The sequence below is a fragment of the Asterias amurensis genome, chromosome 18 (assembly GCF_032118995.1).
Source record: "Asterias amurensis chromosome 18, ASM3211899v1".
Taxonomy (NCBI): domain Eukaryota; kingdom Metazoa; phylum Echinodermata; class Asteroidea; order Forcipulatida; family Asteriidae; genus Asterias; species Asterias amurensis.
This window is the reverse complement of record NC_092665.1, coordinates 4,636,060-4,658,387: the sequence shown is the minus strand read 5'-3', so window position 1 is coordinate 4,658,387 and position 22,328 is coordinate 4,636,060. Positions and strand designations below refer to the sequence as shown.

Below are 22,328 nucleotides of genomic sequence, written 5' to 3'. Positions count from 1 at the left end.
TCGTTCCCATATGGCGTGTCAAACGTTGCATTATTCGATAATGTACAATATATGTGCGATGTTTCTCATATATATGCGATAATTGTCACATATGTGCGATATTCATTTGATGTATGCAATAAATGTAATATATATGCAATAAATGTAATATATATGCAATTAATGTAATATATATGCAATTAATGTAATATATATGCAATTAATGTAATATATATGCAATAAATTGTAATATATGTGCGATAAATTGTAATATATGTGCGATAAATTGTAATATATGTGCGATAAATTGTAATATATGTGCGATAAATTGTAATATATGTGCGATAAATTGTAATATATGTGCGATAAATTGTAATATATGTGCGATAAATTGTAATATATGTGCAATAATTTGCAATATATGTGCGATAATTTGCAATATATATGCGATAATTTTTAATATATGTTTGATAATTTTGTAGTATATTATATACGATCATTTGTATGCGATGTTTTGTGACGGTATACATGTGCGATAATTTAATATACATGTGCGATGTTCGTTCTTATATATGTGCGAAAACGGAATTGTGGGATATAGTATGGCTTCCTGTCCACTTGATCCCCGTATCCGTAATGTTTTAGATCGGGCCAGACTATACTCTGGACGGTATAGTATGGTTCCTATGGTTCAATGAGATTGGCGTAGGGTTTATAGTGATGGTCAGGGTACGAGACTCGAGCAGCGTATTTCCGAAATAGCCAGCCAGCCGCGTATTCGGATAATAGAACACATACAGTACAGGGAGGTGGCAAAATGTTGCATTTTGCTCAAATCTGAAGGTGAAGATCTGTTTTACTCGAACGAATTCTGCAATATTAGCATAACTTAGATATGTTAATTGATAATATGTCAATTTCATAGCTTCACATGATTAAAAAAATAATTTATAAAAAGTGAAAAACATTAACAAAACGTCAAAAAATGACCCGCAAACAAAAAGGCAAAAATTTTTATTTTGTATATTTTGCATTTTTTAATATGTCAAAAAATCACTGTGAAAAATACAAAACCATAACTTGAAAAGAATTTATACCCTTCGTTAAAACAAAACATTTAATTTGTAATCCAGAACTTTCAAGACTAATATAGTGGGCGTATCAAATTTTGGAGCTGGATAAATTTGGTTCACTATCTAGTGGTTAATTAACCACAGTTATTCTGACGCCATTGTCAATGTACATTCCGCCCAATTACATAGACGGTGGACTTAAACACAATTTGAAAAGAATTTGAACCCTTCGTTAAGACAAAAAGTTGCTTTCTTGTTTCAGAATCTTGAAGGAAGATAGACTAAACGTATCAAATTTTGAGCTAGATACCACTAGATAGTGAACCACTAGATAGTGAACCAAATTTACCCAGCTCCAAAATTTGATACGCCCACTATATTAGTCTTGAAAGTTCTGGATTACAAATTAAATGTTTTGTTTTAACGAAGAGTATAAATTCTTTTCAAGTTATGATTTTGTATTTCACAGTGAGTTTTTTGACATATTAAAAAATGCAAAAAATACAAAATAAAAATTTTTGCCTTTTTGTTTGCGGGTCATTTTTTGACGTTTTGTTAATGTTTTTCACTTTTTATAAATTATTTTTTAATCATGTGAAGCTATGAAATTGACATTATTATCAATTAAAAATTCTAAATTATGCTAATATTGCAGAATTCGTTCGAGTAAAACAGATCTTCACCTTCAGATTTGAGCAAAATGCAACATTTTGTCACCTCCCTGTACTGTATGTGTTCTATTATCCAAATACGCGGCTGGCTGGCTATTTCGGAAATACGCTGCTCGAGTCTCGTACCCTGACCATCACTATAAACCCTACGCCAATCTCATTGAACCATAGGAACCATACTATACCGTCCAGAGTATAGTCTGGCCCGATCTAAAACATTACGGATACGGGGATCAAGTGGACAGGAAGCCATACTATATCCCACAATTCCGTTTTCGCACATATATAAGAACGAACATCGCACATGTATATTAAATTATCGCATATGTATACCGTCACAAAACATCGCATACAAATGATCGCATATAATATACTACAAAATTATCAAACATATATTAAAAATTATCGCATATATATTGCAAATTATCGCACATATATTGCAAATTATTGCACATATATTACAATTTATCGCACATATATTACAATTTATCGCACATATATTACAATTTATCGCACATATATTACAATTTATCGCACATATATAACAATTTATCGCACATATATTACAATTTATTGCATATATATTACATTTATTGCATATATATTACATTTATTGCATATATACTACATTTATTGCATACATCAAATGAATATCGCACATATGTGACAATTATCGCATATATATGAGAAACATCGCACATATATTGTACATTATCGAATAACGCAACGTTTGACACGCCATATTCCCAGTGGCAAACGATTATGTACGTTTACATTGATCTCGTGGTCGGTTGTATGCGGGTTGTTACCTCGGGCAAAACATTGTTTTGTAATCTCAACATAAATGGCCGACCGTGTTATTGGACGAGGTAAAAAGAAAACCACGCAATTTCGAGGCTTATTTGTGTGGATCATTGTATTCTACTTTTACATCATCTTTCTAACCATAATGCATTTTATAATAAACGGTCACAAAACGCTTTTCAAAGACCAACTCGACCGATCCAAGGCAACGTGTTCCTTTAAAAGAAGTTTCAGAGAAAAATCTTGCTCATTTCTGACTTCAGTAGAAATCGTAAGAAACCATTTCTTACTTCAGTAAGAAACAGTAACAAACCATTTGTGACATGTAACAAACAGTAAGAAACCATTTCTTACTTCACCATTTCCGGTCCCCCCACATGCTGAACTGTGTACAAACTTCTTCTGATAGTGCCCTCTTTTGAATCTTCCTCCTTAACCCACGTTAATTTCCCATTATGGAGGACCGAATCTCCTGAGAACAGAAGTACCCCACTCCGAATAAAACCCACCCGTATGCGTATAGTCTGTGTATATAACGCCCGACCCAACCGTATACACTGTCGATAGCTCAACGCACACCGTACGACTACTGTGCACAAGTCATCCGCACTCGGGGGCCTACCAATTTCTGCATGCGGAGGCCGTATATTATAAGACGAATTCAACGCGAAATTCGAATTTCTCAAGTTCTTCGCAAAAACATACGCCACTCTTGTGAGAGGGGCAATTCGAAGCGCTTCATTAAAGGAACACGTTGCCTTGGATCGGTCGAGTTGGTCTTTGAAAAGCGTCCTGTAACCGTTTGTTATAAAATCGATATGGTTAGAAAGATGTTTTAAAAGTAGAATATAATGATCTACACAAATATGCCTCGAAATACCGTGGTTTTCGTTTTACCTCGTCCAATAACACGGTCGGCCATAAATTTATGGGAGTCAAAAATTTGACTCCCATAAATGGCCGACCGTGTTAGTTTGCGACGTAAAATGAAAACCATGCAATTTCGAGTGATACTTGTGTGGATCATTATATTCTACTTTTGAAACATCTTTCTAACCATATGCATTTCATAACAAACGGTTTCAAACGCTTTCCATAGACCAACTCAACCGATCCAAGGCAACGTGTTCCTTTAATTTGCAGTGAAGTAGTGAAGACGGTTATCTGCCATTGTAAGCATTGGTGAGCCATTGGTACTAGTGGTAAAGCGTGCGTATTATTGTTATGAGAGGTCGAGGGACGAGCGAGATTTCACTGTCTGACAAGCGCAACTTTTGCAGTGGGCGATTCATCGCGAATTTCAAATAAAAATGTATTCATATTCGTAATAATTATATATTCGCCACAGTGTGAGAGTAGCATAACCTAGACAAAATTGTAACAGAATTTTTCAAAAACAACTTATCAAAAAATAGAAAAAAAGTAAGCATGGCATGTGTATAATTTCAAAAACAATAATAAAAAATTGTCATTTTCGCCTCTGTTTGTTTACCCTATTAAATAATGTAATATAGGCTACATAATACGTCCTGATGGGGGTAAAAGTGATATAATTTTCACCTCAAATTTGCAAAATGTCTCGGAAAATGATATTCATAATTTGCGTAAATTTAAAGTTGCCGTTTTCGCCTCTATTTAGTGTATGTGTGCACACGCCCTGGGTGTAGAACTAATATCTTTATCAAAATTTGCAAGAAAATGTCTCTTGAAACCAGGAACTCCAAAATAAAGTATCACTAACAGTTTAAGTACCAAAGGTGCAAACAAATGTTAATTACATTTTGTTTAAAGGAATTAACATTACAGAATTGGTTCTGCTAACAAAACAGCTGCTGGCAGTTAGTGTAAGCACTTTAGTAATCCACCTTATACATAAACTGACAAACCTGTCGAAGATTGAGATTGATCGGCCATCTGTCACGAGAAAATAGTGGAAACTTGTCATCAAAATATGTTTTTTCTCTTCTCATTATTCTCTGCAACTCTGCAAGATTTTTCCCGCTGATTTTTTATTTGATGCACAATGTGGGATACACAAAGTGAAAACACTGGTCTTTCAAAATATTACCAAAGGTGTCGCGTCCAGTGCCTAGAACGACCCACATTATTACCATTGTAATTGGGACACCCCCCCCCCACCTATTCCCACCCCGCCCACACCACCCAGTTTTTCTTTGCGGTGTTGTACTACGCCCTCTCTTGACTAGTTATTTTTCCCAACATGGCGGAACGTCAGAATAGACGACGAAAGAAGAGAGATGTAAGCAATGTCTAAAATTGAAGTAAATTGTTCATTATGACTGTTCCATTAAAATGCGTATTCATATACTGTTCCGTATGTCTTGTTTTGGAAAGAATTGAAGTTATATAAACTGTTTTTAGTGTCAATAAAAACAGTACAGTAGCCTGTGAGAACAGTGACCACATCACGCACAGCGGTTCCGCCTAGCAGCTGTTCGATCATCAACAAAACATTACCGACGTCAAACGTGGCATTCGATTATTATGCAATTGCACTGGTCAGTGAGGATAACTTTCCGTATGGCGCCACCACTTTTTCACTTATTTTTACATAAAGGGAAATCTCATTAGTCATTGTGGTAATTTTTAGGGATAACTTTCCATATGGCGCCACCACTTTTTCACGCATTTTTACAAAAAGGGATATCTCATTGAGGTAAATTAGATACTATATTATTTCATATCGAATGAAAAAGTGGTGGCGCCATACGAAAACTTTTCCATTTTTAGATACTTTTCATATCGAATGAAAAAGTGGTGGCGCCATACGGAAACTTTTCCCCTACCCCCCCCCCCTTTTTCTAGAAATGTTTAATATATAAAAGGCTCCCCGTGAGCCTTTTATTTTAAGAGGGGTCCAATATTTTGGGCCTCCTTAACGCTACACGTTTTTCAAATAAGCATTGATAGGTCAAAGTTTTACGACCGTTAGCCACCAATAACCATGATAACTGAAGTTTCTTTTGTACGGCACTATCAAAACTTTCCCCACATGCATTCATAATCATAATGCGGCCGAGTCGGACTAAACCATTCTGTGAGAGGGGTGTTACAAACCTGTGCAGTTTTTTGTCAAAATAAAGCTTTTGTCACTAAAATGTGTTTTGATGAGTGAAGTATGAATAAACAATTAACTAAGGTTTAAAAACATTTGTTTCCATGTTATTTGCAAATTTGAAAATAAGCCCGACCCGAGAGGGGGCTGTACGTGACGTCAATCGAGGCGCGATTAATTCATGCAGTGCCAACACAAGATAGTGAAGCTTGGCGCAAGCTAAAAACATGCCCTCAAGGTTAAAACAATACCTGTTTTTTTTTTTTAGGTTTGTTACATCTTTCAGGTACCTTCTTTGACTTCCCCACTAGCTTGAAAAATTATTGGGATGGCGTCATGTTTCAGAAAAGAACCTTTTTCTTCATGTCAAAATGTGTAGTGTATTTCGGATTCTCGAAGCACGACGGCTCGTAGTGTTTGCTGCACCATGTGCACAGCGCTGGAAAAGACTTGCAAACTGACCCCATCTTTAGTTGTTTTGCTGCATCCAGCAGCAATACACCAGATCGACATTGCCGGAAAAATGCCAGAAAACAACTTTTTCGAAATGTACAAACTCACGACTAGGACTTGAATGTACTTGCACGTACGGTGTTCGATGTTCGATCGAGGCAAACTCTGCCTCGATTGATGTCACAAAAAGGGTAGGCGGAGTCACCCCCACACAACTTTATTTATTTTTGTAAACATATTTATATCATTAAAAAAAATATATATATTGTTCAGAAACGTATACTCTAATGTTTGAAAAAAAAAATTATATTGCCAGGTGACTTTAACAAGTTTCAGGTGATAATCAGCATGCTCCATCTCATCAGGGAGGTGTATCCAACAAGACCAAGGGACAGATTAGTTTACTTCAACAATCCTTGCTGTCTGTGACTTGGCACTAAAACATCATGCATCTTCCAGATGTCTACACGTTGGTCCTGTGTGTTGTGTAACGCACATAACAGAACCCAGTGCATTTTTTGATGGAGTAGGGGATCGCCCCGGTGTTCCTGGTTTGATTCGAGCATATTATTAGGTGGAAGACCATAACCTTTTTTGAGGTACATATGGTGGAAGTGATAGGTGTGTACTGTTTGGTTTAAGTGTATACACGTCAGTACTGATACACGTACACACAAATTTACCAAAACTTATAACGTATTGTGTCCGCTGTCCGCCATATCTCAAAAAGGCTTTTTGCCCCAGGAGCTGTGGTTGCTGAGTTGAGCCAAGAATCACAGCAAGTCCAGGGCCCAATGTCATAGAGCTGCTAAGCACAAAAATTTGCTAAGCATGGAATTTCTTCCTTGATAAAAACAGGATTACCAACCAAATTTCCACGTGATTTTCAGGATAAGCAAACAACAGCTGAATACCAGTAACAAGCAATATGAAACAACAGAAATTTGGTTGGTAATCCTGTTTTTTGTCAAGAAAGAAATTTCATGCTAAGCATATTTTTGAAATGAAATTGGGCCCTGACGCCTGATGATTGGCAGTATTTATGGAACTAATTCCCCCAGTCTTTTGAATGTGAATTTGATGGCATAAAATTGTATCTACACGTATTTCTATATAGGAAGGGCAAGCTGACAAACCAACTGATGAGGAGACTGCAGTTGGGAAACATCTTCGCTTCAACCTTGCCACCAAAAACAGCAACTTCATGGGCCACAAGGTGGACTATTTTACAGGTAAACAAACCATTCGTTTGTCAATAATATTTGAAGTACAATCAATGACTTGAGGCATTGCATGGTGAGGTAACAATGTTTCTGGTAACACCATGTGTGTATCTACTTGCCAGGTAGAGTTTGTTCTTTAGAGAACTGTCTTTCTATATTCTACTACCGCGGAGTAGATTTGCCGGATTGTTCGAGAGACTTCTCAGTTCTTAAAAGAACTGTCCTACTTTTTAACTACTACCTGGGCGGAAGGTATAGAAAATTGGCTGGGACTAACTATACACTACTTCATGTAATTTAGGTTATGATACATGTAGGATCGTTATTAACTGCACAACCGCAGAGTGAGTCAATATGTACATACAGGCCTGTATGCTTCATTTTTGAAAAGGCAAGGGCACCAAGGCATTTCTCTTTGGCAAAGGGCACCCTATGAGGAAATTGTAAATTTCTACTGGAGCATTTCTAGGGCACCAAGGCAATGGCAAGGGGCAACGGAGGCAATCGCCTCCATTGCCTCTGTGAAGTATCAGGCCTGTACATATGCAGGGTTCCAATGTAAATCAGTTTATAGCCCAAAGTTACGGGGAGGCCACAGATTGCCCTAGTCTTGTTTTAGTGTCATTTCAAAAGTTGTTTTACCAAGGCGAGTCCCATAAATTTGCAAAATGGCCTCGCTTTGTCAAATACAAGTCTTTGCCTGATTGTCTGGGGATACCTGGGAAAAGAAATGTGGCAGTTAAATATTATTAACTGTAATGCTCTCCTGGGCATCCCACTGTTGTTTAACTTGATTTTGTTTTTCTTTTTAAATGTTTTGTGTACATGTACTTGTGAATGTTTTCCCCGAATAGATGTTATAATAAACATTCATAAATACCTAAGACAGTTTATCCATTCTGATTGGTCGAGAGGGCATCACAAGGGGTTGTTTGAACGGATGATATAACACTGCAGTAAAAAGTGTTGAAACATGGGCGCGACACACGCGCTTGCTCCTGTGCTTAAAAGACACTGTCTTCATTCCTATTGGTCGAGAGCAACGGCTCAAACAGTTGTGCAACATCACGCGATACGCGCGACATGCACAGCATCTCCTTATAAGGAGTCGTTTATCCGAGGGCCTTACCATTTCATTGCTGGAGGGTTGTTGTGTTGAAAGAAATCATTGAACAATTATAATTTTTGCATTTATAATACCTTTTGACCAAAAAGTGTTGATGTTTTTTGACCGAAAAGGTATTTATGAATGAGAATCAAAGTGTGTTGAATCGGTTTTCAACTAGTGGTTTAAACCCGCCGAGGCCTGGTTCTTTATATTTTGCCTCGACTTCGTCTCGGTAAAATTATCAAGAACCATGCCTCGTTGGGTTTAAACCACTAGTTGAAAACCTCTTCACCACACATTGATTCCCTTATCAATAACTCAATCCATCAATCACTTATAAATTGGGCTGTTTTTGTTGTTTTATTGCAGGGTCTAAAGCCGTTGATATGCTTTTAGACTCTAAGTGGGCATCTGGCAAGAGCAGTACAGACATCTTATTTACAGACAGGAATTCAGTGGTACAGTACCTTGACCGGTAGGTGATTGTTTGCGAATCCCGGTCGTGACACTTGTGTCCTTGAGCAAGACATTTAACCATTTGCTTCTCCACTCAGGGGTAAATGGGTACCTGTGGGGACAGAGATGGTTCTTGTGATTGATTTAGCCAAGTAGCGCTATACTGTATACTCCCCAGGGAGTTGAGATGGTTTAAGGAATGATTTAAAGGATGTATGTACTTTTTTGTAGGACAAAAAACACAATGTCCACAGATTTGCACTAAACTTACACAGTTTGAAGATAATGATCATGATGACAGTAGAAAACTTCCTTGAAAATATTACGTGCTGAGGCGCTGTAGTTTTTGGGAAATGAGTAAAACAATGTCATGAAAATTATTTTAAGCTTTTACAAACAAATTTTCATTACATTGTTTTACTCATTTCTCAAAAACTACAGCACATCAGTAAGTAATATTTAAAGGGAAGCTATCCACTATCATTATCTTCAAACCCTGTAAGTTTAATGTAAATCTATGGACATTTTGAAAAAGTACCCCAGTTTGACCAGGGGTAATAATGTGAAGCGCTTTGGGACGCCTTCGGGCTTGAAAAGCGCCGTATAAAAAGTAGCTATTATTATTATGTACAGAGGTAGGTCCATGATGCCCTTTAAAATGTCGGAGTAGAAACTTCAATTTCCCTTGTCAGGGTTTTTCCCACAGTGGTCAGTGGCACAAATTAACGAACTACAGAAACAGCTCAAAACATCCATGGACACAAGACATCAATTAAGTGTGAGCCACTGTAAGCCACGCCTACTTCAAATTAACTGCCTCCACTGACATGACTGATAGGCTTTTGTTATGATAAATGCTAGACAAAGACCATGTTTATAATGCCATAAGAAATGCTTTTGAGCAAAGAAATAAGTAATTTGGGGTGAAGTTTCACACAACCTAGGGTTCTCCACGCGGCTTTCTAAAAAACTGTCTAGCATTCTGGATACAACTTTTGGAAGGGGCACATCCATTCCACTTAAAAGTCTATGAGAATATTTTAAAGGGCACCAAGGCCAAGATCAGGGACGGCAGAGGTCATGGACTCTGTGCCCACCTGCAACCTAGAATAAAATGTTGTATTTGATACCTTTCTAGTGCAAGATTTGTTAACATCAAAAAACATCTAAATAATTGATACTATGTATTGCAGATTTGTATGTTTCTGTACATTTGTGTACAGACCATTGAATAACCCTTTTGTTGCTATGAAAGTCGCCATCTTGTTGGGCAAACCACATGCACGTCTAAAGCGTACATTTTTGAAGCGCACAACACACAGAGTTCCCGGATAAATTTCTACAGCACATGCCACACACCTCCACGCACACACTCACAGACGCCGTGGTGTAGGGCAGATGTTTGAATGACGACGCCATATTCAAAATGGTCTATTGGAATATTTAGTTCATTGCTAAATTTCAGTGATGTTACATCAAAATGGCGTCGAATGAGACCTTTTGACATCCACTGGCTTCAAGTTTCATCTTGCTTTGACAAGTTTTGTTTTATGCCCCAATTTTTGTTTCAGACTTTTGCAGAAGGGGATGTTCCATCGTGCCCTAAAAGTGGTGAAAAAAAGCAAGAAAGACGAGAAAAAAGATAAGGAGTGTAAGAAGGAGGACAAGGTACAAGATGTAAAGAAGGAAGAAACCAAAAGCAAGAAAGACAAGAAGCAAGAGAAAGAAACTAAAGAAAAAGTGGATAAAGAGGTTAATGATAGGGTAAGTTGAAATAATGAAGGCCTTAAATATCTTTAAAGCCTTTGGACACTTTCAGTAAACAGGATTGTCCAAAGGCCCACACTTTGTGTACCACAACTTATACATACAATATAACAAACCTGTGAAAATTTAGGCTCAATCGGTCATCAGAGTCGGGAGAAAATAACGGGAAAAACCCACCTTTGTTTCCACACGTTTCGCTGTGTCATGACATGTGTTTAAAATAAATCCGTAATTCTCGATATCGAGAATTGATAATTGTTTTAATGTTTTTTTCAAAAACTCAAGCATTTCATGGACTAATATTTCAAGAGAAGTCTTTCACCATGACCTTCTGTTAACCCTGTAAGTTATTTGTAAATCTTTAAACTGTTATTTTGTTTTCTGTTCCGAAAAGGTCCAATGACTCTAAAGGTAGTGTACACTATTGATAACTACTCAAAATAATTGTTAATGTTAGCATAAAAACTTACTAGGTAACAAGCAGTTGAGAGCTGTGTTTAGTATAAAAACATTGTGAGAACTTAGATTTTGAGGTCCCAAAATCAAGCATCTGAAAGCACACAACTTTGTGTGACGAGGGTGTTTTTCTTGTATTATAATCTCGCAACTTCAATGACCAATTGAGCTCAAATTTTCAAACGCTTGTTATTTTATGCATATGTTGAGATACACCAAGTGAGGAGAATGGTCTTCGACAATTACTAAAGGTGTCCAGTGCCTTTAAATGTTTCTGGGTCATTCCGTGTCAAATCACACAAAGGCACCTCTCCAAAGACATTAATTTTCAACCAGTTTGACCCAGTGGTTTTCAATTGATGGTCGTTTGACTATCCGCAGTCAGGCGCATTTTGACCGAAATGGAGGAGAAAGAGCATGCTGTAGCATGAAAGCCATTTATCAGATGGAGCTTAAATTTGAAATTTGAGCTTGTTGGGCCACGATTACCCCATTTACCTAATTTGAGCCAATTTGCAATTTCTTTCGGTGATTTGACACAGAAAGACCCTTCTGCTAAGCGAAAAAAATTCAGGATACCAGTCACATATGGTACATATGTGACATGGTATTTTGGCTGGTAGCCTTATTCTTGCAAGTAATATAGCTCTGCTTAGTTCCTTTTCGTGCCTAAAGCAGCTCTAGGAAAATGGGCCTCATTATCTTGAACTTTATATGGACATATTCATTTACTAACTGTGATGTGAGAGCATGTCATTATTTTGGTGTTACCCTACACTGGTATGTGATAAACACTATGTACTTGAGGCCTTCTGGAAAAAAAACACCACATATGCCACTTGATGATATTCAAAACCGGTGACATTTCACCAGCCAAGTAAAACTTGGCCAAGTTTTGGTAATTTCTACCCGTGTCAACCCGTGGAAGTGTCATGGCCGAGTGGTTGCGAGCGCCGAATTCAAACTCTGGTGTTTCTGTTCAGCAGAGTGTGGGTTCGAATCCCCAGCCGTGACACTTGTGTCCTGAAGCAAGACACTTAACCATTGCTTCGTCCTACCGATGGGACGTGAAGCCGTTCGTCCCGTGTTGTGTATGCGTATAAAAGAACCCAGTGCACTTAACGAAAAGAGAAGGGGTTCGGCCCCGGGTTCCCCCTGGGGTTCCTGGCTGTGGCTTCTGTATGCGGCATAGCACCTTGTAAACCCTTATAAGTGCTACATAATTGGCTCTCATAACTCATAACTTCAGTAACCAATCTTTCTGAAAGTTTGTACTCAGCGCCTTGAGTACCTTGTTTGGTAGATACACGTACATGAGCTTTATAAGCATGATAAGACTTATGTTATTATTAATCTTAATCTTCAAGTGTTTCATGTTTTTATTACAGGAAGAGGGAACACCAAAAGCTAAGAAGAGCAAGGAAGGCAAGAGGAAGATAAAACTTGAGCCCACAGACGATCAGTACTTCAAAGATGGAAGTGATGTAAGTGGTCTTCTACTCATCGGTTATTGCCAAAGTGATAAGTTAGCCCCTAGACAGGGCTGCTGTCTTTAAACAGCTACCTGAGCGGAATGTTTTCAACAGAAATGGTATTTTTACTTGTTTATAATGCACTTGTTCACCATTTTAATGTAATTTTGATATGTGTACACTTCTGAACTTTTCGTAATTATCAAGTAAAAAATCAGGCCCCTACCTAAAGGTTTTTTGAAAAACTAAAAACACATCTGCCATTGAGAGCGGGCGTCAAAGAACAATGCCGCTGACGTCATTTGTGGGAGTTTGCTTTGTTATACATCCACGCTGCAACAAAGCAGCTTTATCTACTTATGACGTTTTGAGAGTGATTACGTAACGGGGCTTTTCGCAAATCTTGCAGAAAAGCTCTGGACAAGGGCATACAAAATGATTGTTTTTTTACACAATTGAAACCTATTTATAATCATAGACTCGATTTCCTTATTCATCAAAAACATTTTAAGTGGAATTCAGCAAAGTTCACGACTTGACATTTTTGTTCAAGAAGCAGGTCTTTAAGACAGGTCCCTGCCGCTAGATCCAGTGATTCCATTGGATACAATGATATTGATAAACGTGCAGTGACATAGGTGCCAAAACAGTCGCTGCTGTCACGTCCACAATGGAATTTGACTGCGTATCCTTATCTGAAATGAGGGTATTAGGTCAAAGGTGAATATACACGCCTGTCTCGAGGCAGGTCTCTGGCGTTATTCACAAGCCTCGAAGTGTGACGTCAGATGTTCAGCCTTCGATTTCACCAAACTCTTCCTAACTTAGGATCAATCTTAGGACTTAGGACAGGTTCAGATCCGTATCCAAATACGTAGGACGCATCGAACCCTTCCTTAGTTAGGGCGAGTTGCTCGTCCTTCCTCGAGTTAGGATTAATCCTAGCGTTTCGTGAAATCGGCTGCTGGCTAGTTAGCCCCCATACCCCACAGGCATATCGCTCTGGGATTTGAATCCATGACATTTTCATTCTAGAGCACAGACCGTATACTTCTCAATGGAGGCGATTGTGTCCATGCCCCCTGGTCATAGCCTTGGTGCTCCATTGAAATGCTCTAGTAGAACTGTACAATTTCGTCATACATTTAGGGTGCCCTTTACAGAGGAGATAATGCCTTGGTGCCCTGGCCCTTTCAAAAACCAATCAAAGCAGGTATCAAAGTGATTTTAACAGATGTTAAATTTGAATCGGGGATAAATAATGTTATTATTTGTGTTTACCCACAGTATACACAAATCGGGTTGTGCAAGTGCTGGGCGTGGCGCGCCACTGCTGCGGTGTACTTGTGCCTAATTTTGTGCACAAAGACACAAGAAAATCGTTTTCTTTTCCACTTTTTACGGGAATTGAATGTCTTCCTCGACAATCTATGCAATTTCCCTGATATGGCTGCATGATATAACGATGTACTACGTTCTTGATAAATTTTTAAAATTAAGCAGAAAGTAAAATACTGGAATTCTGACAAAATACCTTGCCGATGTAACGCATTTTAGCAACTATTATGCAGTTTCCGCGTCTTTGACCCCTAACTCACCTAAGACAAGCATCGTTTTTAAGATGATTCGGTTTCTTTTTAGTTGCAAATATTTGTGGTCAGTGATCTACATTGGTATATCATGATCTCCTATCAAGGAAATCTTGTAAGTCGTTGAGGAAAACATTTAATTTCTATGGAGAGTGAAAAGGAACATGATTTTCTCGTGTCTTTGTGCAAAAAATTAGGCGCAGGTACTCCGCAGTAGGAGCGCGGTGCCCAACACTTGCGTGCCTGGATTGGTGTATAAGCACTTAATTTTGTCGTGTGTCCTGTTTTAGTTTTAGATCTTACAGGTCTCAGCTTCATGCGCAACTCTGACAAGCTCTTATTATTGTATCAAGTTCTCATTCCTTAAAGGCATTGGACACTATTGGTAATTCTTAAGGCCAGTATTCTCACTTAGTGTATCTCAACATGTATAAATTTAGACTCAATAGGTCGTCGAAGTTGTGAGAGAATAATGAAAGAAAAAACACCCTTGTCGCACAAGTTGTGTGCTTTCAGATGCATCGAATTCCAGACCTCAGCTGAGGTTTCGAATTCATTTGAAATATTATTTCAGTGAGAAATTATTTCTTTCTCAAAAACTACGTTACTTCAGAGGGAGCCATTTTTCATAAGGTTTTATACTATCATTGCTCATTACCAAGTAAGTTTTTTTGTTAACATAAATGCTAACATAAATGTTTTTATGACAACAATTCTGCGCCTTGAACACCCAGCAGGGTGGATATGTGCGCATTAAAAGTCTTATTATTATTATTATTATTATTATTAACAAGTTTTTTTAGTAATTACCAATAGTGTCCAGTGCCTTTAATGAAATGGAACATAGTCTTCTGCAGTATCTTTTTAACTTCTCATTATTCAATATTGTATATTCATTTCCTTTTTTTTTCACCCACAGGCATACGTGTGGATTTATGACCCAATCAAACCCATGTACTATGTATATGGTTTGTTGCTAGGTGAGTTTAACTTCGAATTGCCCTCATAATGTGTAGTTATGTGGTTTGAGAGTAAACTATCGGTAAACAGTATTGTCCAAGGCCCACACTTCGTGTATCACAACTTATATATAAAATAACAAACCTGTGAAAATTTAGGGTCATCGGAGTCGGGAGAAAATAACGGGAAAACCAACCATTGTTTCCCCACGTTTCGCAGCGTCATGACATGTGTTTAAAATAAATCCGTAATTCTCGCTATCGAGAATTGATAATGTTTTAATGGTTTCTCAAAAAGTAAACCATTTCATGGAAAAATATTTCAAGATAAGTCTTTCACCATTACCTTCTGTAAACCCTGTAAAACTTTTTTTTTTTTTCTGTACCGAAAGTGTATAATGGCTTTAAAGACACTGGACACTATTCAGCTATTGGTAATTGTCAAAGAGTAGTCTGAACAGTTGGTGTATCTCAACATATGCATAAAGTAACAAATCTGTTAAAATTTATGTTTTTCAACTAGTGGTTTAAACCAGCCGAGGCCTGGTTCTTGATAATTTACCTCGACTTAGTCTCGGTAAAATTATGAAGAACCAGGCCTCGTTGGGATTAAACCACTAGTTGAAAACCTCTTCACCACACATTGATTCCCTTAGTATGACTCCATTATAGCTTCGTTATTATGTTGTTGTTTTTTTTAGTTGTTGGAGCGATAGGAGTTTGTTTGTTTCCTCTGTGGCCACCATGGATGAGAGCTGGCACTTACTATTTAAGTCTTGGTGGGGCTGGTGTAGTGGGAAGTGTTCTTGCTCTAGCGATTGGTAAGTTCATCATGTAGGAAGACAGGGACTTACTATTTAAGTCTTGGTGGCGCTGGTGTGGTAGAAAGTGGCCTAGCTCTAGCGATTTGTAAGTTCATCATGTAGGAAGACAGGTACTTACTATTTAAATTTAAGTCTTGGTGGGGCTGGTGTAGTGGGAAGTGTTTTAGCTCTAGCGATTGGTAAGTTTATCATGTAGGAAGACAGGGACTTACTATTTAAGTCTTGGTGGCGCTGGTGTGGTAGGAAGTGGCCTAGCTCTAGCGATTTGTAAGTTCATCATGTAGGAAGACAGGGACTTACTATTTAAGTCTTGGTGGGGCTGGTGTAGTGGGAAGTGTACTGGCTCTAGCGATTGATAAGTTCATCATGTAAGAAGACGGGGATTTACTATTTAAGTCTTGGTGGGGCTGGTGTAGTGGGAAGTGTACTGGCTCTAGTGATTGGTAGGTTCATCATGTAGGAAGACAGGGACTTACTATTTAAGTCTTGGTGGGGTTGGTGTAGTGGGAAGTGTACTGGCTCTAGCGATTTGTAAGTTCATCATGTAGGAAGACAGGGACTTACTATTTAAGTCTTGGTGGCGCTGGTGTGGTAGGAAGTGGCCTAGTCTAGCGATTTGTAAGTTCATCATGTAGGAAGACAGGGACTTACTATTTAAGTCTTGGTGGGGCTGGTGTAGTGGGAAGTGTACTGGCTCTAGCGATTGGTAAGTTCATCATGTAAGAAGACAGGGACTTAACTATTTAGAGGGTCTTGGTACTTTTGGTAGAACACAAAACGCAATGTCCACAGATTTACATTAGAGGAACACGTTGACTTTGATCGGACGAGCTGGTCTATAAAGAGAGTTTGAAACTGTTTTCTTGTGTAATTCATATGGTTAGAAAGATGTTTTAAGAGTCCGTTTTAAGAGTCCAGAGCAACCTGTTCCTTTCAAACGCACACAGTTTTATAATAAAGATAATGATGGTAGAAAACTTGCGGAGGTGCTGTAGTTTTTGAAAAAATGTAAAACAAGTCACGACAACTGTTTAGATAAATAGCATTTTCAACTTTGTTTTACTAATTTCTCAAAAACTACACAACCTCGGCAATTAATATTTTAAGGTAAGCTTTCTACTACCATTATCTTCAAACGGTGTAAGTTTAATGTTAATCTCTGGACAAAAATTACCCAATTCCTTTATCACTCATACCATATAAATTGTAAATCACTGTGTCAGGCATAATCATCTGACTTGAAGTGGTTAAACTGCACCAGTGCTCTGAAGCTGTACAATAAAGGTTTATAGTTTTCAGTTTGAGTTTGAGCATCCATTAATAAAATAAAAAAGCTTCTCTACATTTTGACTTGCCCATCTCTCCGTGAAAAATGGTGATGAGGACACTACACTTGAGATAACTTAAGATAAGACTTGTGATCTCTTCTTGCAGTACGCCTTGTCATGTTCGTCCTTCTGTGGGGTTGTACTATCGGGAGATTTCATCTCTGGATATTTCCAAATCTTCTTGCCGATGTTGGAATACTTGAATCATTTCAACCTGCCTATCAACTCGACGTCAACAAACCAGACACAAAATCTTCCAATACCACAACTTTGACGACTGAAGAAGAGACAAAAGAAACAGAGGAAGAAAAAGGAGTAACAAGTGATGACGTACAAGAGGAGGATCCAGATAAACAGAATGAGGAAGAAGAAGAGGAAGATGAAGAAGAAGACGACAATGGAAGTCGCTCCAGTTCTAATCCTGATCATCAAGATGAATTTGAATTTATTGAGCAAGATGAGGTGTCCGCTGCATCGGAGGAATCACAACCAAGTATTTCTAGACAATAACTCGTACTCGTACTGGAAATTTGGTTTTTAAGGATGTGCACAGTATTGGTGAGATTTAAAATATAAATGCTCACAGATATACACTTCATAATACATGGTATAAAGATGGTCATGGTTGAAAACATCCCTTGAAATAGTTTTGCTCGAAATGCTGAAGTCTTTAGAAATGAATGAAACGATAGTTTAGATCTCGCGAGCTGCATTCAGATTTTTGTTTGTAATTGGTGAAAACATATACTGGGGTTTTCACTATTTTCTTGTGATTTTCATGACCAATTGCGCTTAAATTCTCACAGGTTTTGTATTTTATGTTGATGTTCAGTTACAAAAAGTGTGGGTTACTAGTGTTTGACATAAGCAATTGGCATGTTAGATTTTAACTTTGTCTGGTATAATGACGCGCATGATGGTTATGTCACCACTTAAGTTTGAATTCCTAAGACTACAGAGCAATTGCTATGTCACATGATTAGGGGTAAGCTTTTGCGTAGTTACGTAAGAAACGGTGAAGGTGAAAACGCATACACAATTCTGAATGGATGTGTATGGCACACTGGTACCAGGGTTTGCTCATCTGGAGGTTGCTATACAAAAGCTTGCCCCGAATCATGTAATATATACCAACTGTCCCTCTTTAGTCTGAGGAATTCAAATGTAAGCGGTAACTTGTGACTAAAGCCCTGTTCCCATTGGACTTAATTTGGGTAAACTACCCGAGCCAATAGGTAACTTACCCATTTTAAGTCCAATGCGAACAGCCCAGGAAGTTTTCCTCCCAGGAAACTTACCCGACCGGAATGGGTAGTTTAACCGAGCCAAAGGTGCCCAGGAAGATTGACCAGGTCAGTTTAACCGAGCCAGAAAGTCCAATGCGGACGGGATGACTCGGTTAAATCTCCCATCCGTCCGTGATCCGAAGAAGCTGACATGTTTTGTCATGGAAGAATAAGATTTTTGTGATTATCAAACTATTCAATGTTACGCAGGGGGCCAGCTCAGTTAGTTAACCCACGGTCTCGGTAAGTTTACCCGAGTCAAATAAATCCAAGTGCGGACGGTGGGAAAGTTAACCCGTCGGAATGTTACCCAGCGTCATGGTTAAGTTGCCCAAAATATTAATCCAGTGCAAACACGGCTTAAGCAAGTCATTGTACCAGATACGATTCAAATCTTACTCGCAAATGGCTAATTGCTAATGTTGTCTATGTGTGTTAACACTGCACCAGTGTTTACGATGCTCATTCATGTCTAAGGCAACCCACCCCCCAAAAAATTCTGACCATTCTAACTCGAGTAAGCAGATTTTAATAAAAGCAAACCAGGTGGAACAAGCCTTTAGCAATAAGTTAGCAGAAATAACTTGTTGACTCTCCAAGTACATCAAAATGGCAAATAATATATATATTTTGTGGAGGAACGTTGTTTAAAGGGAAGGTACATGTTTGGTTAGTACTCAAGACAAATATTAACTTAAAAACTGACTTGGTAACAAGCAATGGAGAGCTGTTGATGGTATAAAACATTGCTACTCCCTCTGAAGTAACGTAGTTTTTGAGAAAGATTTACAATTTCTCACTAAAATATTGAAAGACTTCTAGCTAGAAGTCTTTTATTCCTATCTGAAAGCACACAAGTTCGTCCAACAAGGGTGTTTTTTCTTTCATCATTTTCTCGCAACTTCGATGACCCATTGAGCCAAAATTTACACACGTTTGTTATTTTATGCTTATGATGGGATACACCAAGTGAGAACACTGTTTTTTTTTACAATTACCAAACGTGTACAGTGCCTTTTAAGACACTGGGGCCGATTTCACAAAGAGTTACGTGTAGGACTATTCCTACCTTAGGACTGGTCCTAGGAGATATCAAAAACGTTTGGGGAGTCCTAAGTTAGGACGAGTAACTTGTCCTAAGTCGAGATAAGACTAGTCTTAACTCTTTGTGAAATCCACCCCTGGACACTATTGGTAATTACTCAAAATAATTATTAGCATAAAAATTACTTGGTGACGAGCAATGGAGGGCTGTTGATGGTTAACAACATTGTGAGAAATGAAGTAACATGGTTTTTGAGAAAGAAGTACATGTAATTTTTCACTAAAATACTTGAATTGATTCGAAACCTCAGCTGATAAATGGCGTCCTGTTGGAACAAACAATTGAGGTAGCTTAGACAGTTGAGATTGTAAAGACTCCTGTAAAAAGTATATATTTATATTAAGCATAAATTGGCATCTCAGTTTCAGATTAATCATGTGTAAAGGTAGTGGACACTATTGGTTATTACTCAAAATAACTATTAGCCTAAACCTTACATGGTAACGAGTAATGAGGAGAGGTTGATAGTATAAAACATTGTGAGAAACGGCTCCCTCTGAAGTACTGTCTTTGACATCTGCCAAATGTGTCCAGTGCCTTTAAGGTAACAATGTGAAGCGATTTGGGACCCCCTTTTGACGTGAAAAGTGCTGTATAAACACTGACTATTTTTTATTAATAAGCTACGTCTATCAAACTTAATGAAGAAAAACAGATTTTTTTAGTTACTTTTCAACGGACTGAAGAAGTTACAAGTGTGATATTTGGAACTTGTTTTTCTTTCCACCAAAATAGGTGATTGGTCAATTAATACTGCATTTTCATAAAAATGAATGCATAATTCATTATTAGTATTTTGTCGATGTAATTTGTGGAGTCATCTTCATTCATCCATTAAAGTAATAATGCAATTACTTTATTTGTTTTTAGTCTCTTTTGATTATTGTAGATAAAACTTTAATGTGAGAATGAAACTAAAATTTACCAATATTCTCTTCTATTTGTTCTGAGTTCAGTGTCATCCTTTCAGATTGTTTCACCTATTTCCTCTTTCTGTTTCTTCATTCTTTTGTTCTTGATCTATTTCTCTTTCATGGCTTATTTTATTTACTTATTTAATTTAGTATTATTATAGCATTTTTTCAGTATTATTCTAATTCTTATTCAGTCATTTGGAATAATATTTTGGCAGTGAAGCAAATAAAATAGAAGCAAGCTTTATTGAAAATTTTGTTATAACTATGAGTATTACAGCTATATACTTGAAGTTGTGCGTTTTCTGATTTTTAATGTTTGCTCTTGAATAAATGGTTTTAAGTATTATTGGACTATGTGAGCAGTTAATCTAAACTATTAAAGGCACTGGACAATTTTGGTAATTACTCAAAATAAATGTAAGCTTTAAAACTTACTTGGTAACAAGCAATGGAGAGCTGTTGATAGTTTTAAACAATTGTGAGAAATGGCTCCCTCTGAAGTAACGTAGTTTTTAAAGGGTCTATGTAACTTTTGTAGGACAAAAAAACACAATGTCCACAGATTTACACTAAACTTACACAGTTTGAAGATAATGATAGTAGAAAGCTTCCCTGAAAATATTACGAGCTGAGGTGCTGTAGTTTTTTGGAAATGAGTAAAACAATGTCATGTAAATAATTTTCGTCTCATGAGACGAAAATTATTTTAATCATTTACAAACGTATTTTCATGACATTGTTTTACTCATTTCTCAAAAACTACAGCACCTTAGTTAGTAATTTGAAGGGAAGGTTTCCACTATCATTATCTTCAAACCCTATAAGTTTAATGTAAATCTATAGACATTTTGAAAAGGTACCCAAATCCTTTAAGAAAGAATTAACTTTCCTCTAAAATATTTGAATTTGATTTTGAGACCTCAGCTGAGGACTCAAATTCAAGCATCTGAAAGCACACGACTTGTGCGACAAGGGCGTTTCTCTCTCGTAACTTCAATGACCAATTGAGTTCAAATTTTCACAGGTTTGTTATATTGTGCATTTATGTTGAGATACACCAAGTGAGAATACTGGTCTGCGACAATTACCAATAGTGTAACTTCATCTATGAAAATTAAAGTAATTCATTTTGCAACTGTATCTTGCAGAAAGAAAGATTTATGTGATGTGAGGATTATTATTAAGTGGACTGTCCTTTATCAAAATTAACATGGATATACCATGGAGGTATAGATATCTATGAACATTGGGCTTTATAACACCCCTTGCAAGTATTCTGCCTGCTCATTGGTTTAGAGCGCGTCACATGACATGTCTTAGTTTTGCTAGACGACGGCCGTGTGATAGTGCGTCGGTTTGCCATGCGCTAGTCCGAAGACTAGCACACGGCGCCGTGCGCTAGTCCGACAGACTAGCACACGGCGTGCAGTACCCAGACGTCCGTTGCGTGTACGAGGATGATAAATTAATAGTCTGTAACCATTTCGGATTGCACGACACTACATGCAACACAGTAAGTAAAAGTGTTTGCAATCTGTATTCGCGTCGTCCGTGGATTGTAGCATTCAGGTCTGTAACTTAATAATAATAGTACAGTATTTAGAAATGTTTGAGGTGTTATAAAACAAATATTGACTGCTTTTACTCGTGCAATGGTTAAAAACTATGACTCCCTCAGTGATCCCCGGAGCGTTCTATTTTCCCTCGGCTTCGCCTCGGGAAAATAGAACGCTCCGGGGATCACCTCGGGAGTCATAGTTTTAACCATAGCACTCGAAGCAG

The 22,328-nt window shown here is 37.7% G+C and overlaps 1 protein-coding gene across 1 annotated transcript; it reads left to right on the top strand.

Moving 5' to 3' along the window:
• The first annotated feature begins 4,743 nt into the window (after positions 1–4,743).
• Positions 4,744–21,652, top strand: LOC139950813 (translocation protein SEC62-like). Its single transcript, XM_071949633.1, has 8 exons — positions 4,744–4,787; positions 7,174–7,288; positions 8,757–8,862; positions 10,415–10,607; positions 12,455–12,550; positions 15,047–15,107; positions 15,788–15,907; positions 17,345–21,652. Exons 1-8 carry the CDS (start codon positions 4,749–4,751, stop codon positions 17,746–17,748), a joined length of 1,134 nt encoding a protein of 377 aa, XP_071805734.1. The 5' UTR covers positions 4,744–4,748; the 3' UTR covers positions 17,749–21,652.
• Positions 21,653–22,328: the final 676 nt, after the last annotated feature.

Excerpts from the sequence above, each read along its gene's own strand:
- LOC139950813 (XM_071949633.1), top strand. The coding sequence starts at position 4,749 with ATGGCGGAACGTCAGAATAGACGACGAAAGAAGAGAGAT. Across the intron at positions 8,863-10,414 it reads GTGGTACAGTACCTTGACCG|ACTTTTGCAGAAGGGGATGT; the intron begins GTAGGTGATTGT and ends TTTTTGTTTCAG. Across the intron at positions 12,551-15,046 it reads ACTTCAAAGATGGAAGTGAT|GCATACGTGTGGATTTATGA; the intron begins GTAAGTGGTCTT and ends TTTCACCCACAG.